Genomic DNA, 17,105 nt, shown 5'->3' on the forward strand with positions numbered 1-17,105 from the left:
AATGTGACATCCAGAAAAAAGTCAGCATTTCAGTCATTTGATCAAAGCTGAGAAGCTGCAGAGATCTCTCCTGGAGGAGAAAGTGGAGGGCGGCAGAAAGAGGGCCTGGCCAAGGCCTAGCTGGATGATGGACATCACAACAGACAAGCTATAGTGAGACAGAAGGATGGAACAAGACTCAGGGTGACATACCATGACAGCAGATCTCCTGCTGGGAGTAGCTACAAGCAACAGCAGCAGCATAGAAGTTATGAGAAGACTAATCTGATCAAACATTTGATTTGCTTTGATTTGATTTATTATTGTCACATGTATTAGTATATAGTGAAAAGTATTGTTTCTTGCTGCTATGCAGACAAAGCATACCATTCATAGAGAAGGAAAGGGGAGAGTACAGAATGTAGTGTTACAGTCATAGTTAGGATGTAGAGAAAGATCAACTTAATGCGAGGTAGGTCCATTCAAAAGTCTGATGGCAGCAGGGAAGAAGCTGTTCTTGAGTCGGTTGGTACGTGACCTCAGACTTTTGTATCTTTTTCCCGAAGGAAGAAGGTGGAAGAGAGTATGCCTGGGGTGCGTGGTGTCCTTGATTATGCTGGCTGCTTTTCCGAGGCAGCAGGAAGTGTGGACAGAGTCAATGGATGGGAGGCTGGCTTGAGCTTTGTTCACGACCCTTTGTAGTTCCTTGCAGTTTTGGACAGAGCAGGAGCCATAACAAGCTGTGGTACAATCAGAAAGAATGCTTTCTATGGTGCATCTGTAAAAGTTGGTGAGAGTCGTAATGGACATGCCAAATTTCCTTAGTCTTCTGAGAAAGTAATTTCTTCCCTAGCGATGATATGCTTAGCTCCTACTGGTCATTAGTCATTTTATATGTATGTAGTTCTTCTACACAAGAGGGAGTGATCTGCATATGTTAGGTAATTCATTACATTAATGTGTATCCCATTTGGAAGGAGCAGGTAATTTTCGATTCCCAAATCTTTCCACGTCTAGGTTTTCATTGCCTGATGTCTGTTGTGAGCTAATACACAGAGATTGATCAGCACGATTGGTGAACTATATCATCATGGTATCATGTGACTGTAGGATGGCAGAAGGTGAACTGGGTAAAGCTTGGTCTTTTTATCTTGCAACTGATATATATGCCAGTGCCTCTTGACTGACTATGACCTATCATTCAGGAATGATGTGCAGTGTTTATGATATTCCCGATGTTGTGCTATGCTTAAATTAGGTTTTACTAATTTGAGGGGCAAATGAAATGACCACCAATTGTGCTACACTGCCAGAAGTGAAAAGGCGACTGATGCTTAAGTGTGTGAGTCTGCATGAGAAACTATAGGGCTGCCAGCAGTACACATGGAACTGTACCCCATTGTTCACGAGAGATGGGGAGAAGAACCAGTGAAGTTGCATTTATGGTTTTGGAGGCAGATGTAAACCCTTTGATTTGACTCTTTATCTTCAGCTTTCTGGAGGCCAGGAGCTGGCTCCCAGCCTTTGCATGGCTTAATCCCGCCTCCTTATCCCTTTGAAATGCTCACAGATTCCAATTGTTCATGAAGCTACAATTCTACCATTCGGGAAGATAAATCACGCTCTGTGAACTCCTGAAATATTCACCAGCCGCCTCCCAGAATCTCAAACAAAATGCGTATATAAAACAGTTTTAAGCGAGTTCAGATCTTGTGGATAAGCAGCAGTATTTTAACCTGGAAAGTCGGCAGTTGAACAGAGGCGATGCTAATCATTGGAACAGTAAGCTTTGGGGATTTTTGAGCTATCTGAGAGGGTACGGAACCACAGGTAGAGCAAACACTGGACTGAGATAGCTTGCTTCAACAATTACAGCCTTGCTCCAAACATGAACAAAAGAACTGAACTCTGAAGGTGAGAGTGACAGCCCTTGACACCAAGACAGCATTCGACCAAGTGTGGCATCAAGGAGCCCTAGCAAAACTGGAATTAGTGGGAATCAGGGAAAAGCCCTCCATTGGTTAGAGTCATACCTAGCACAAAGAAAAGTTGTTATGGTTGTTGGAGATCAACCATATCAGCCCCAAGGCATCGCTGCAAGAGTTCCTGAGGTTAGTGTCCTAGGCCCAACCATTTCAGCTGCTTCATCAATGACCTTCCCTCCGTCATGAGATCAGAAATGGGGATGTTCGTCAACAATTACACAATGTTCATTGCCTCATCCGCAACTCCTGAGATACCAAAGCAGTTTGTTTCCATATGCTGCAAGATCCTGACAATATTCAGGCCTGAGCCGATGAGTGCCAAGTAGCACTCATGCCACACGTGTGCCAGGCAATGACCATCTCCAACGATGGAGAATCTAACCATTTCCCCTTGACATTCAACGGCACTACCATCACTCAAACCCCACTATCAACATTCTGGGGGTTACGATTGACCAGAAACTGAACTGGACTAGCCATGTAAATACTATGGCTACAAGAGCAGGTCAAAGGCTGGGAATTCTGCACAGTAACATACCTCTTGACCCTCCCAAAACCTGTCCACCATTTGCAAGACAAAGGTCAGGAGTGTGATGTAACACTCTCCACTTGCCTGGATGAGTGCAGCTCCAACAACACCCGAGAAGCTGGACATCATCCAGGACAAAGGAATTCATTGTCACAGAACACAGTGGAGGCCAGGTCATTGAGTGCATTTAAGACAGAGATAGATAGGTTCTTGATTGGTGAAGGAATCGAGGGTTATGGGGAGAATGGGGTTGAGAAACTTTTCAGCCATGATTGAATGGCACAGCAGACTCGATGGGCCGAATGGCCTAATTCTGTTCCTGTATCTTATGGTCTAAAGCAGCCCGCTTGATCGAACCCCATCCACCACCGTCGACATCTACACTCTCTCCATCACCGACTCTCAGTAGCAGCAGTGTGTACCATCTAGAAGATGTACTGCAGCAACTCGCCAAGGCACCTTTGACAGAATCTTCCAAATGTCTGACCTCGACTATCTAGAAGGACAAGGGCAGCAGACACCTGGGAACACCAGCACCTGTAAGTTCCCTTCCTAGCCTCTCACCATCCTGACTTGGAAATACATTGCTGTTCCTATTCTTCCATTGTCACTGGGTCAAAACCCTAGAACTCCCAAATGGCACTGTGGGTGTACCTATACCACATGGACTGCATTGGTTCAAGAAGGAAGCTCACCACCATCTTCTCAAGGGCAATTAGGATGGGAACTAAATGCTGGCATAACCAGCAATGCCCACATCCTGTGAAAGAATTTATGTATCTTCGCCACATGAATTGCAGTGGTCCAATGTGCAAGTCCACTACTACCTCAGAGCAGCTCAGGAATGGGCAATAAATGTTGGGTCTTGCCAGAAGCGCTCATACCCTGACAACAAATCCAAAAGAAAATCTCTCAGCCAAGCACGTGGACATTGGCAGAGACTCTGGTCCTAGTTACCCATCCTCTCCGCGGCAATAGTGTGCATGATCCTTGTGGACATGAGAAGTACAGAATGATCTTGTTTGAAAATTGACTTTTTTTAAAAATCTGCCTAATTCATAGATTTCATAGAATTCCCATCGAGTCTGCACTGACAACAATCCCACCCAGGCCCCAGCCGCGTGATTCCAATATTTACCCTGCTAATCCCTCTAACCTATGCATCCCGGGACAATAAGGGGCAATTTAGCATGGCCAGTCAATCTAACCCACACGTCCTTCGGACTGTGGGAGGAAACCCGGAGGAAACCCACACAGACACGGGGAGAATGTGCAAACTCCACACAGACCGTGACCCAAGCCGGGAATCGAACCCAGGTCCCTGGAGCTATGGGGCAGCAGTGCTAACCACTGTGCCACTGTGCCGCCCACATGACAAACTCATGACCATTCTGAAAGCCTGTGATAATAGAATGACGTTAGTTGAAAAGTTGTTGTAGGCATGACGGTAATGTTGCTCGTTGAAAATGAAATGAACACCAGGAAAGTGAGTTTTCGCTGGGTCCACAGTGTATATACAGCTTGGGCCAATAGAAAGAGACTCAGTCCTCGGTTGGAAAAAGTCACACAAGTTAGGCTTTCAACCAACTTGCCAGTTGATGCAAATCGGATTCACAGTGCTGTGATTTGGGGGAGAATTTGTGATTTCTTTTGAGCTATTATGCTATTGCATGTCAGTGATCCTGGCTCCCAAAGCCTGGATCTCAGGCAGACACTTGTAAACCAGAAGTAAAGGTTTTCGGGATTCGCTAAGGCCAGTAATTCGGGAAACCCATTAGAGGAGCTGGCGCCAGTTGCATCAGCCTTGGCTCAGTCTAAAAGCAGCTTTAGAGAGGCCTCAAGAATTAATAGTGTGGGAAATGCAAATGTTGGACTCTTGTAGTGAGGAATGCTCATCTGTGGAAGTTACAGCACCCTGATGGCTTCCCGAAATCCAGATTGGAACTGTCATTACCATCTTCAGTCAAGCACAATAAGATTCAAAATGAACTTGTATTTAAATCCTGTTTAAGAGGTGCGTGGCAACTGTGGATTGGTGATGAAAACCTCTTTGCTCCATTCCTTTCCCCACAGGGAGAGGTAGTAAGCTTTATGGCCTTTCGAACTAAACCCCAGGCAATTTAGTACTGCCCACTAAGTGCTGGATAGAGACAAACCCAAACCAGCAGGCAATATTGGATGGTTTCTTTAGGTGGGCAATTTGTGAGTCATTCTATTTTGTGTGTTAATGCAGTTCTATCTTTTTTTTTGATGTTTAGGTGGGAGGAGATCGACTCATGGCATTTTGAGATGGGAGCACAAATCTTTTGAAGTAAAATTGTTTGCAATTGCTAGTAATCTGAAACAAATTCCGAAATGGATAGGAAAGTGCAGCGGGTCCAGCACCATCTGTAAAGTGAAAGAATGTGAATGTTTTAGGCATAACATGTCATCAGAATGGGTAATTAACCCTTATTTCTCTTTACAGATGCTAACTGGCATGCTGTACATTTCGGGCACATTTTTATTGTCTATTCCTTTTTGCCTTCATGCTCGAATGGTTTCTCAGTGGGAATGGGGTTCGTACAAATGGATTCTATCACGTTACCCAAACACTGACCACCCGTTTCTCTTTCTGCAGTCTGAAGACTTGGGCACTTGCGGTCAGTACGACATCGGGAGGCAGAGCCGGAGTATGATGCCCAGTGCCAGCTGCGTCTTCCCCGGATTCATGCTGCGAAAGCCCTCCTCCGAGACGGACATCGAGAACTGGGCGTCCAAACACTTCAACAAGCACACGCAGGGAATCTTCCGCCGCAAAGTCTCTATCGCTAATATGCTGGCCTGGAGCAGCGAGTCCATCAAGAAGCCCATGATAATGACAGCCGACCGGAATGTGAAGAAGGAAGCGTGCGAAGTATTCAAATTGATCCAAATGTACATGGGTGACCGGCGGGCCAAGGTGGACCAGCTCAACGTGGCGCTGGAGATCGCCACAAAGGGCTGGAGCATGCAGGGCCTGAGGGACGAACTGTACATCCAGCTGTGCCGACAGACTACTGAAAACTTTAGATACGAGAGTCTTGCCAGGGGCTGGGAATTAATGGCAATCTGCCTGGCCTTCTTCCCTCCTACTCCCAAATTCCACTCCTACCTAGAAGGCTATATCTACCGGCATATGGACCCAGTGAATGATGCAAAAGGTAAGACTCTAATGATTGAAAAAACAGCTAAGAGGGCTATCTATAACTTTTATGTTTCACAAGAGGACAAGGGGACCCCTTGTTCACCCCCTCCCCTCTTTGAAATGGATGGTGCTTTGAAAATGTGTCATTGCTACATATAGATGTGTACATATCAAGTACAGCTCCAAAATACGCACATACTCTTAACTCCCCTGCCCGAGTATTACTCATTATACACTGGTGGCTGCGAATGCTGGTCATGGTTTTTTGCTTCTTGTGTGATATCTAGTGGTTGCAGGCAGTTACTGCAGAAAAACTGGAGCTGCTCCCAGTCCAGGTATCCCGTGTAATGCCTAGAAATGGGAGGGGAAGGATTAAGTGTCGGGGATCAGGCAGGGACACTGTTGAAGATGATTGGGACATCTTATCCTGAGTGTAATATGTGAGGAGATAGGGCAGGAGGAGGCCATTCAGGCTTATGCGCCTGTCCTACTATTCAATTGAAACTCAACTTATTAACCTCAGCTCCATCCACCTGTCTTGGTTCTGTAACCCTTAAAACCCTCACCTAACGAAGCCCTATCAATCTCAGCTTCAAAATTTTCAATTGATCCACAGCTGCTTTTTTTGGGGAGGTGAGGGTGGGGAGGTTGGTGGAAATGTCCAGATTCCAGCGAGCCTTTGTGTGAAGGAGTGCTTTCTGACATCACCTCTGAAATACCGAGCTTTCATTTTAAGTTATACCCCTTTGTTTTGGACTGCCCTCCAGTAGTTTCTCCTTTTCTCTTGGATATCCCGTCATATGAAATCATAGAATCCCTACAGTGCTGAAGGAGGCCATTCAACCCATCGAGTTTACACCGACCACAATCCCACCCAGGTTGTATTCCCATAACCCCATGCATTTACCCTAGCTAGTCCTCCTAACACTAGGGGGCAATTTAGCACGGCCAATCCACCTAACCTGCACATCTTTGGACTCTGGGAGGAAACTGAAGCACCCGGAGGAAACCCACGCAGACACGGGGAGAACGTGCAAACTCCACACAGACAGTGACCCAAGCCGGGAATCGAACCCGGGTCTCTGATGCTAACCACTGTCCCACCATTCTGTCCATTAATAGGAGCAAATGCAGGCCATTTGGCCCCTCGAGCCTGCTCCGCTATCCCATAAAATCATGGCTGATCCGTGTGCATTTCAAATCCCACATTCCCAACCTCCACCTTAAAAATATTCAATGACCCCGTCGCCTCCACCTCCTCGGGCAGAGTTCTAAAGTCACACAACTGGAGAAAAAATTTCTCCTCCTCTCTTTCATCATCTTAAATATCTCGAGTAAATCACCCCCACAATTCTTCAAGTCTATCATAAATTTTGGCATCGATATACTTGGGATATAATCTTCTTGAGGTCTTTGCCTGAAGGTAGGTCTGACCCACAGCTCTGCAATCTCCACCACAGGTAGGGCAACCAGGCAGATCTTAAATCCCCTCCAGGCAGGTATCAAACCCAGTAGAGTTGGCATCAATCTGTCCAGCCAACTGAGACAACCGATCCACTTGGAGGATTGCGGACGTGGTTCCGTTATTCAAGAAAGGGAGAAGAGATAGCCCGGGAAATTATAGACCGGTGAGTCTAACCTCAGTGGTTGGTAAGTTGATGGAGAAGATCCTGAGAGGCAGGATTTATGAACATCTGGAGAGGAATAGTATGATCAGAAATAGCCAGCACGGCTTTGTCCAAGGCAGGTCATGCCTTACGAGTCTAATTGAATTTTTTGAAGATGTAACTAGACACATAGATGAGGGAAGAGTGGTAGATGTAGTTTATATGGATTTCAGCAAGGCGTTTGATAAGGTGCCCCATGCAAGGCTCATTGAGAAAGTGGAGGGGCATGGGATACAAGGGGACATTGCCTTGTGAATTCAGAACTGGCTTGCCCACAGAAGGCAAAGAGTGGTTGTAGATGGGTCTTTTTCAGCATGGAGGTCGGTCACCAGTGGAGTGCCCCAGGGATCTGTTCTGGGACCCTTGCTCTTTGTGATTTTTATAAATGACCTGGATGAGGAAGTGGAAGGATGGGTTGGCAAGTTTGCTGATGACACAAAGGTTGGTGGGGTTGTGGATAGTGTAGAGGGATGTCAGCAGTTGCAACGAGACATAGATAAGATGCAAGACTGGGCGGAGAAGTGGCAGGTGGACTTCAACCCAGATAAGTGTGTGGTGGTCCATTTTGGCAGGTCGAATAGGATGAAAGAATGTAATATTAAGGGTAAGACGCTTGGTAGTGTGGAAGATCAGAAGGATCTGGGGTCCGGGTTCACAGGACGCTCAAAGCAGCGTCGCCGGTGGAGGCTGTGGTTAAGAAGGCGTATGGAATACTGGCCTTCATCAATAGAGGAATTGAGTTTAGAAATCGGGAGATAATGCTGCAGCTGTATAGGACCCTGGTCAGACCCCACCTGGAGTACTGTGCCCAGTTCTGGTCGCCTCATTACAGAAAGGATGTGGAAGCCATAGAAAGGGTGCAGAGGAGATTTACAAGGATGTTGCCTGGATTAGGTGGCATGCCTTATGAGGATAGGTTGAGAGAGTTAGGTCTTTTCTCCTTGGAGAGGCGAAGGATGAGAGGTGACCTGATAGAGGTGTATAAGATGTTGAGGGGTATTGATAGAGTGGATTCTCAGAGGCTTTTACCCAGGGCTGAAATGGTTGCCGCAAGAGGTCACAGGTTTAGGGTGCTGGGGAGTAGGTACAGAGGAGATGGTAGGGGTAAGTTTTTCACTCAGAGGGTGGTGGGTGCGTGGAATCGGCTGCCGGTAGTAGTGGTAGAGGCGGATTCGATAGGGTCTTTTAAGAGACTTTTGGATAAGTTCATGGAAGTTAGTAAGATAGAGGGTTATAGGTAAGCCTAGTAGGAACATGTTCGGTGCAACTTGTGGGCCGAAGGGCCTGTTTGTGCTGTAGCTTTTCTATGTTCTATAATAGATCCTTCAAACTATAAATGAATAGTTGGACAATAACAGAGCAAATTGATTTCCCTTCTTTTTTTTTGCTGAGTTAATTGTTGATCAAATGCAAAGCCTCTACTACTGATGCATAAAATATCTTGAGTGTAATTTGATTAATAACATTGCAAAGTAATAGCCATAACTTTCACTTGCCGAGTCTTCTAATCAACCTGAGATTTCCCTAAAGAAAAAGGGATTGCCTCTAAGTATGTGAAGACAATGATAATAGACAACATTGTAAGATTAAGAAGTTCTGTGACAGCCTCATCAGAAGAGGTTTGCAGTTAGAACATCTGTTTAGTCCTTGTTTAAAACTAATTCTGGCCTCCAGCTATTAGCGTTTTTCAGTTTAATTGCTTACTTAGTGCATAGCATAAGAAGAAATAGGACTGCATTTATTAGAGTTCTGATCCCACATATTATTAACCATAACTCACTGGTGATGAATTAACAGGGCAGCCCACTATTGAGCTATAAATCATATCCCACTGCTTCTCGTACACATTCCGCTGCTACCACTCGAGGAGACTGCAGATATCAAAACAGTTTTTTGTTCAGTCACCATTTAAATAATTTATTCAATTGTGCAAAACAGGACTAATTTTCTATTCAGCCCTAAGAATTTGCTTCTGTTAATGCTGCAGAAAGCGGTTTTAATAATTGATCCGGGTGCTGGTCTGTATATCTGTCTGCTTGGCACTTTATATCCACCGTATTGAGAAACGCTGGTGCTGGGGAATGTATACTTTCCATTTTAGACCCAAGGCACTTCTAGTTATCACTCCCACTCTGCCAAGCTGCTCACGACTAACGTGTTTTTATGTTGGGGCCCATGGGGTATTTGTGCCACTGGCTCCCAAGGGAAGAGTCACATTCAGTCTGAGAGTACCCTGTAAAGATGGGTCTAAGCAAGTTTGGCATGTTTATATTCAGGACTGAGATCGACAGATTTTTATTCTGGAAGGATATCCGACGATATGGATTAATTTGAGGAGAGTTACAGATTAGTGCTGATTTGATTAAATGGTGAAATGGGTTGAAGGGATTGAATGGCTTCCTCCTCTTTTGGTGTTTCTGTGGTTGATGTCAGTTATCTGAGGTCTGGGCTGGGATTTTCAACGTTCCTCGCAGAGTTTTGCAGCGACAGAGGCAGCCTGCCATTGGCTGACGGCGGGCTCTTCTGGTCCCGCCGCTGTCAACGGAGTTTCCTGTTTGCATCCCTCACCACCAGAGAACCCACGGCAGGGGGCTGTGTCGATGGGAGCAGGAGGTCCCACCCCGTGGTCAATGGGCAGAAGATCTTGCCCCAAGACTTCAAGAATTAACTGCGCGGACATACCACTGACACCTGTCTAAATAAGCCTTTGGTTATAGAGCAGTCTGCCCTCAATTCTCTCCACCCCCCCCCCCCCCCCCCCCCCACCAGCATACGTCAGCACCAACCTCAGGTCATGCTTTTCACTTCCCTCACCAGACCGGCAATTAGTGCCAAATTCCAGAGAGTCCTGTGATGGTGCCCCTAAACCCACAAAGAGTTAGACTGATCTCTCCACACCTCCAGAACTGGTACAGGTCAATAATTAAAGGTTAGTAGTTTGGAAAAGAACTGAGATGAGGTGTTCGGGGCTGCTTTATGTCCACTGCTTTGCACCATTCTAAAGAATTAAGCAAAATGGCAATGTGATCTTTGCTCTCAACTCTCTGGCTCTTTATTTGCACAGATATTCACCGTTTCAGATTTAAATTTGGACAATAGCAAGGACTACAGCAGGGCTGGGAATGGAAAAATGTGTACAGGAGGACAATTAAAATTAAGTGGCAGCATGTGGAGGGATCAATTCTTACAGGCTTTGGAACAGTTTGAATAACATCTCATTCCATTGGCTGCCTTTCACAGGTCTACTGGGTGAATGGGTAAAGAAGCAACAAGGAATAATTAAGAGAAAGGAAAGAGAGTGGAGATAAATGACAGAGTGGTCCAATAACTGGCCCCTGTTTGACATCTGTCTGGAAGGTAGTGAAGTGATTGTCCTCTCTACAGTATTATCAGCTCACACTTCCAGCAACGATACAGGCAAACGGAAAGATGAAAGCTTAAAACATGGAGGAACAAGTCCGTCTCACAATGCACGACAATATCACCCGCTCCGGCAACCCTGACCCACAAACAGGATCTGTAACCAGTTTTTAGAATATTGTTTGGAGTCGATTCTACTTATTTTAACCTGAAATCCCTGACTGAGAAAAGGTGGATAAAATTAGAGTTTTGAAGGTAGCTTCCAGTAAAGTCATGGGATGCATTAAATGATCTATGTTTACAGCAATCTGTCTCAGGTTTGTCTAAACCTACATCCGAGCCCCAATCCCTGAAAATCCAGCCCAGGAAACTCAGTTCCATTTGCACTTCCTCCTCACTGTTTGAATTTCAACGTCCTGGAGATTTGGGAAGTGCAGTTTTAGCATTTGAGGTAAACCTTCAATCTGGGCACCAAAATCTGCAGCTTGGGATATGCAGACTAACTGTTACCTGGATTCAAATTCTATACAATGCTCCAAGGCTGTGCAGAATGTAGAGACTAAAGTTCAGACACCTCTGCCTGAATGGGCTATGTATTGGCACAGAGGAATGCACGTGCAGTGCACATGTCTTCTGAGTTGCTGATACCAGCTGTGTTGCTACTGGGAGGCATAGAAAAGGACCAGGCCAATATCCTTTCATAGGAATATAAAACAAAACAACAAGGGATTTGCAATGCTATTCTTTACTCATGCATCTGAGATAGTTTGCAGATATAGGGGTTGAATCATAGAATCATAGAAACCCTACAGTGCAGAAAGAGGCCATTCGGCCCATTGATTCTGCACCGACCACAATCCCACCCAGGCCCTACTCCCTTATCCCTACACATTTACCCACTAATCCCTCTAAACTACGCATCTCAGGACACCAAGGGGCAATTTTAGCATGGTCAATCAACCTAACTTGCACATCTTTGGACTGTGGGAGGAAACCGGAGCACCCGGAGGAAACCCACGCAGACATGAGGGGAATGTGCAAACTCCACACAGACAGTGACCCAAGCCGGGAATCGAACCCAGGACCCTGGAGCTGTGAAGCAGCAGTGCTAACCACTGTGCTACCGTGCCGAATAGTCAGCCATCTGCAAGAAGAAACATCCTTTAGTCTAAACTAAAGGGAATCACTGGGCACTACCGTGCACTAGCTCCTATCATCCCATCCATGCTATTTTTGGCACAGGCAAGAAGGTAAGGACCAGATCATCCACCTGCATCAAGTGGGGAGATGGTGCTTGATTTTAACCAGAAAGGAAGAGGCTGGATTGATTCTCTCAGTGTGGGCAGAGTTAGTTTCAGCTGGGGTAATAGGAGTAAAAGCTGGCCTTTGCGTTGCTGGGTTAGGAGAGGTGAATCAGTGTGTTCCTCTTCATATTTGTTCTTGGGATGTGACCATTGCTGTGCCCACCCTTGAACACTGTTGAGAAGATCCTTGGTGAGCCACCTTCTTGAGGCACTACAGTCCATGAGGTGTAAGTCCACCCACAGAGCTGCTTGGATCCTGATCTACTTGAATGACGTGTTCATGACCATCTCTGATTGAATGGAATGGTGGAGCAGGCTCGAGGACTGAACGTCCTGCTCCTGGCCCCATGTTCCTCATCATTGTCCAGCAACTGCTGCTGAAACAGCACAAGTTTGTGGGCTTCAGACCAGCTCAAGACTGAGCTCAGGTGCGGCGCCCACTGGACCAAAATGTCCATTGATTCTTGCTGTGAAGACACTGCCCATGGAAATGTACCTCAGCAAAGAGCCATCTTCAGCTGAGATGGATAAAAGCAATTGAAACATAACAACCTGCAACGAAAACAGTTCATTTGAAACAATATTTAAGCAGACTACACACATGGAGTAATCAGATTACTTTTAATACAATTGCGAATGCAGAATTGAATGTATGAACCATGTAACTCAATCACTTGTCAAAGTGTAAATTCCTCATTTGAGTTGTTTTTCACAAAGTCTCTTTTCTATTTAGAGATAATTTTTGCATTCCTGTTTGCTAGTGTCACACAAATGCAACAACTTGCATCTGTCCACGGAAACATCATAAATCACTTCACAGGGGAGACGATCATCAGAGATTCTCAGAAGCAATAAGGAGAAATTAGGACAGGTGACCAAAAGCTTGACCCAAGTTAGATTTAAAGGAGTGTTTTAAAAGAGTAAAGAAAGATATAGAGTAAGAAAGAGAGAAATTCATTTTCCTTGAGTCCTTACGACTAAAAGCACAAAGATGGAGTGATTTAAATTGGTTGATGCACAGGAGACCAGAACTGGAAGAGATCTCAGCGGGTGTTACAGAGATGGGGAGGGGTGAGGCCATAGAGTGATATAAAACCAAGGAAGAGAATCTAAAATTGAGACGCTGCTGGACTAGGAACCAATCCAGGTTAGTGAGACAAGGAGAATAGGACATGCTATGAGTTTGGTTACAGGCAACATTATTTTGGAAATTCTCTTACGAATTGAACTGTAAGGTTCTGAGAATTAGCACTGCTTACTCTATTTTTAAATCAATAAGTGGCTTCTAAATCTGTCGTACACGTGAATTAGGAGCAGGAGTAGGCCGTTTGACCCTTCGAGCCTGCTGTGCCCTTTGATAAGATCGTGGTTGACCAGATGTGGCCTCAACCCTTCTTCCTGCCTACCCCCCCAAAACCCTTAAATTCTTGATTGACAAGTGAGTCAATCTATCTCAGCCTTAAAAATAGTCAAAGTTCCAGCCTCCATTCTCTGGGGAAAAGACCCTCTGAGAAAAATATTTCTGATTTCCATCTTAAAAGGGAGTGCCCCCTGTTTCAAAACTCTGAACCCTAGATCTAGTCTAACCCAGAAGAAGAGAATGGTCAACTTGCAGTGATCTGTTTGAAATGTTCCCAATAATTCCGGCTACCCCCACAATTCCACTTGTCAGAAGGAACTACTGCAGTGAAACAATAGTGGATTTTAGTTGTGACACATGATGGTTCAATGCCTTCTCAAAGTGACATGACTAAGATTTGACAAACTCATATCCCGCTGCTGCCTCACAGCGCCAGGGACCCGGGTTCAATTCTGGCTTCGGGTCACTGTCTGTGTGGAGTTTGCACCTTCTCCCTGTGTCTGCGTGGGTTTCCTCCGGGTGCTTCGGTTTCCTCACACAGTCCAAAGATGTGCAGGTTAGGTTGATTGGCCATGTTAAATTGTCCCTTAGTGTCACGGGGATTAGCAGGATAAACATGTAGGGTTATGGGAATAGGGCCTGGGTGGGATTGTGGTCGGAACAGACTCGATGGGCCAAATGGCCTCCTTCTGCACTGTAGGGATTGTATGTATGATTTGCTCTAACTACTGTGTCACCCATGTTTCTATATTTAAACTCAACGAATATCTTGTTTGATCCTCAATCTGTAACTGGTTTTCAATTATACTTTACCATATTTATTGATGAGCTGAATCACTTGACTGACAGGTTGGATATTAATCTAGTATACTCATTCTATATATAAACAGCTTGATTAGATTCCAGTCTGCTACTCACACCCGGGTATCCATTATTTTATATATAAATCACCCAAACCCCTCAGTTAGACTCCAGTCTGCTACTCACTCCCGGGTATCCATTATTCTATATATAAATCACCTGAACTCCTCAATTAGATTCCAGTCTGTAACTCACTTCCGGGTATCCATTATTCTATATATAAACCACCTGAACCCCTCGATTAGATTCCAGAATGTAACTCACTCCCGGGTATCCATTATTTTATATATAAACCTCCCGAACCCCTCGATTAGATTCCAGTCTCTAACTCACTCCCTCAACACTTGTTGAATGAACTAATGGATTTTTACTTCTAATCTTCAACAGTGCATTAAAACATGAATTAAAGTATGAAATAATACAATATACAGCTACTGGTTTCAGATAGCAAATTTCCTTCTGCTTGGCAAAGTAAGTGGCACTTAGCAACAACCTGTTCACGGACACTCAATTTGGGTTCCGCCAGGATCACTCAGCTCCTGACCTCATTATATCCTTAATTCATGCACAACACAGACAAAAGAGCTGAATGCCAGAGAGGAAGTGAGATTATCTGCCCTTGACATCAAGGCAGCATTTGACTGAGTGTCAGGAAGCCCTAGCAAAACCGGAGTCAATGGGAATCGGGGGAAATCTCCACTGGTTGGAGTCATACCCGGCACAAAGGAAGATGGCTGTGATGGTTGGAGGTCAATCATCTCAGTTCCAGGACATCACTGCAGGAGTTCCTGAGGATAGTGTCCTAGGTCCAACCATCTTAAGGTGCTTCATCAATGGTTTTCCTTCCATCACAAGGTCAGAAGTGGGGATGTTCACTGAAAATTGCACAATGTTCCGTATCACTCGCGACTCCTCAGATACTGAAGCAGTCCATGTCCAAATGCAGCAAGACCTGGACAATATCCAGGTTCGGGCTGACAAGTGGCAGTGACATTCATGCCACACAAGTTGCAGGTAATGACCACCTCAACAAGAGAGGATTTAACCATCGTCTCTTGATATTCAATGGCATTGCTGTCACTAAATCCCCCATTACCAACATTCTGGGGAGGCACGGTGGCACAGTGGTTAGCACTGCTGCCTCACAGTGCCAGGGAACTGGGTTCAATTCCCGGCTTGGGTCACTGTCCATGCGGAGTCTGCACATTCTCCCCGTGTCTGCGTGGGTTTCTTCCAGGTACTCTGGTTTCCTCCCACAGTCAAAAGATGTGCGGATTAGGTGGATTGGCCGTGCTAACTTGCCTCTTAGTGTCATCAGGGGGACTAGCTAGGGTAAATGCATGGGGTTATGGGGAAAGGGCCTGGGTGGGTTTGTGGTTGGTGCAGACTCGATGGGCCGAATGGCTTCCTTCAGCACTATAGGATTCTATGGTTACCATTGACCAGAAACAGAACTGGACCAGCCATATAAATACAGGGCAGGATTTTATGGCCTCGCTCGAACAAAACTGGAATATCCTGCCCAAGGTCAACGGACATTTCTGTTGTCCGCCCCTCGCCCGGTCCAATTCCGTGGTGGGTGGGTTGGTAGAATTCCGGTGACAGTGGCTACATGAGCAGGTCAACAGCTCGGAATCCTGCAGCAAGCAACTCACCCCCTGACTGCCCAAAACCTGTCCGCCATCTACAAAGCACAAGTTAGGAGCATACTGGAATACTGCCCACTTGCCTGGATGGATGCAGTTCCCCAATAACACTCAAGAAGCTCAACATCATCGAGAACAAAATAGCCCATTTGATTGCAACCCTTTCCACAAACATTCAATCTCTCCACCACCAACGAACAGCGGCAGCCATGTGTGCCATCTACAAGATGTACTGCAGGAACTCACTAAGGTTCCTTCGACAGCACATTCCAAACCCATGACCTCTACCAGTTAGGAGGACAAGAGCAGCAGATACCTGGGAACACTGCCACCCGGAGGTTCCGCTTCAAGTCACTCGCCATCTTGACTTGGAAATATATTGCGGTTCCTTCACTGTCGCTGGGTCAAAATCCTGGAACTCCTTCCCTAACAGCACTGTGGATGTACCTACACCACAGGGACAGCAGCAGTTCAAGAGGGCAGCTCACCACCAACTTCTCAAGGGTAACAAAGGATGGGCAGTATCGCTGGTCTAACCAGCAACACCCACATCCCATCAACAAATTTTAAAAGGTGTTGATTCACATTCAGGGAATATCAGAAATCCAGTTGTTAGAGAATTCCAGTAGGTAGATTGCTAGATAACAAAAGGTTTACTCTATATAAACCACAAGAAGCCCTTGATTAGATTTCAATCTGAAACTCATTAATGGATATCCATTATCCAATTGTACCACATTTTTAACTCTATTGCCATGGACGAATCTTGGCATAATCTATATTAAAATGTTACTCTTAATTTGTATTTGCCTCTCAGCTAAATTAACAAAATAATCTAATGCTAAGGGGTGTGTATTGAACTAGATGGATCAATTGGTGAAAGGATGCTTTTCCCGTTCCACTTCAACTTGAGAGACAATGGAATTAATTTAAACCTTCCTGTCAACCATCTGAACCCACTATATTAGGAAAGTCTATTGTTTGAGCTCTGTAGGAGCGAGGTTTAAGGAGCCCTCCTGCAGGACAGCCACACGCAGAGTTAATTAGTCAATCCTCAGACAGGGAGTGTTGGGAGAAGTTTAGCATCAAGCTGCTGCTTTCCTATCTCGCTAAGGAAGAAAGAAGAAAAGAATGAATGAAAATATGTTGACAATTCAGGAGATCTATAGAGGGAGACAAGCACAGAGTCTGAGTGAGCTGTTATCCCTTAGCTAGCGCTAACCCAGCGTCAGGCAGAGTACTCATTAT

The 17,105-nt window shown here is 45.4% G+C and overlaps 1 protein-coding gene across 1 annotated transcript in view; it reads left to right on the forward strand.

Annotated features, from left to right (window-relative positions):
• Window positions 1-17,105, forward strand: part of arhgap39 (Rho GTPase activating protein 39) — a 144,978-nt gene that overhangs the window by 19,924 nt on the left and 107,949 nt on the right. The window contains exon 2 of the mRNA XM_078231153.1: window positions 5,114-5,675. Coding sequence (XP_078087279.1) covers window positions 5,114-5,675 — 562 coding nt within the window. The remainder of the gene's footprint in view (window positions 1-5,113; window positions 5,676-17,105) is intronic.

This window comes from Mustelus asterias, chromosome 2 (genome assembly GCF_964213995.1).
Source record: "Mustelus asterias chromosome 2, sMusAst1.hap1.1, whole genome shotgun sequence".
Lineage (NCBI taxonomy): Eukaryota > Metazoa > Chordata > Chondrichthyes > Carcharhiniformes > Triakidae > Mustelus > Mustelus asterias.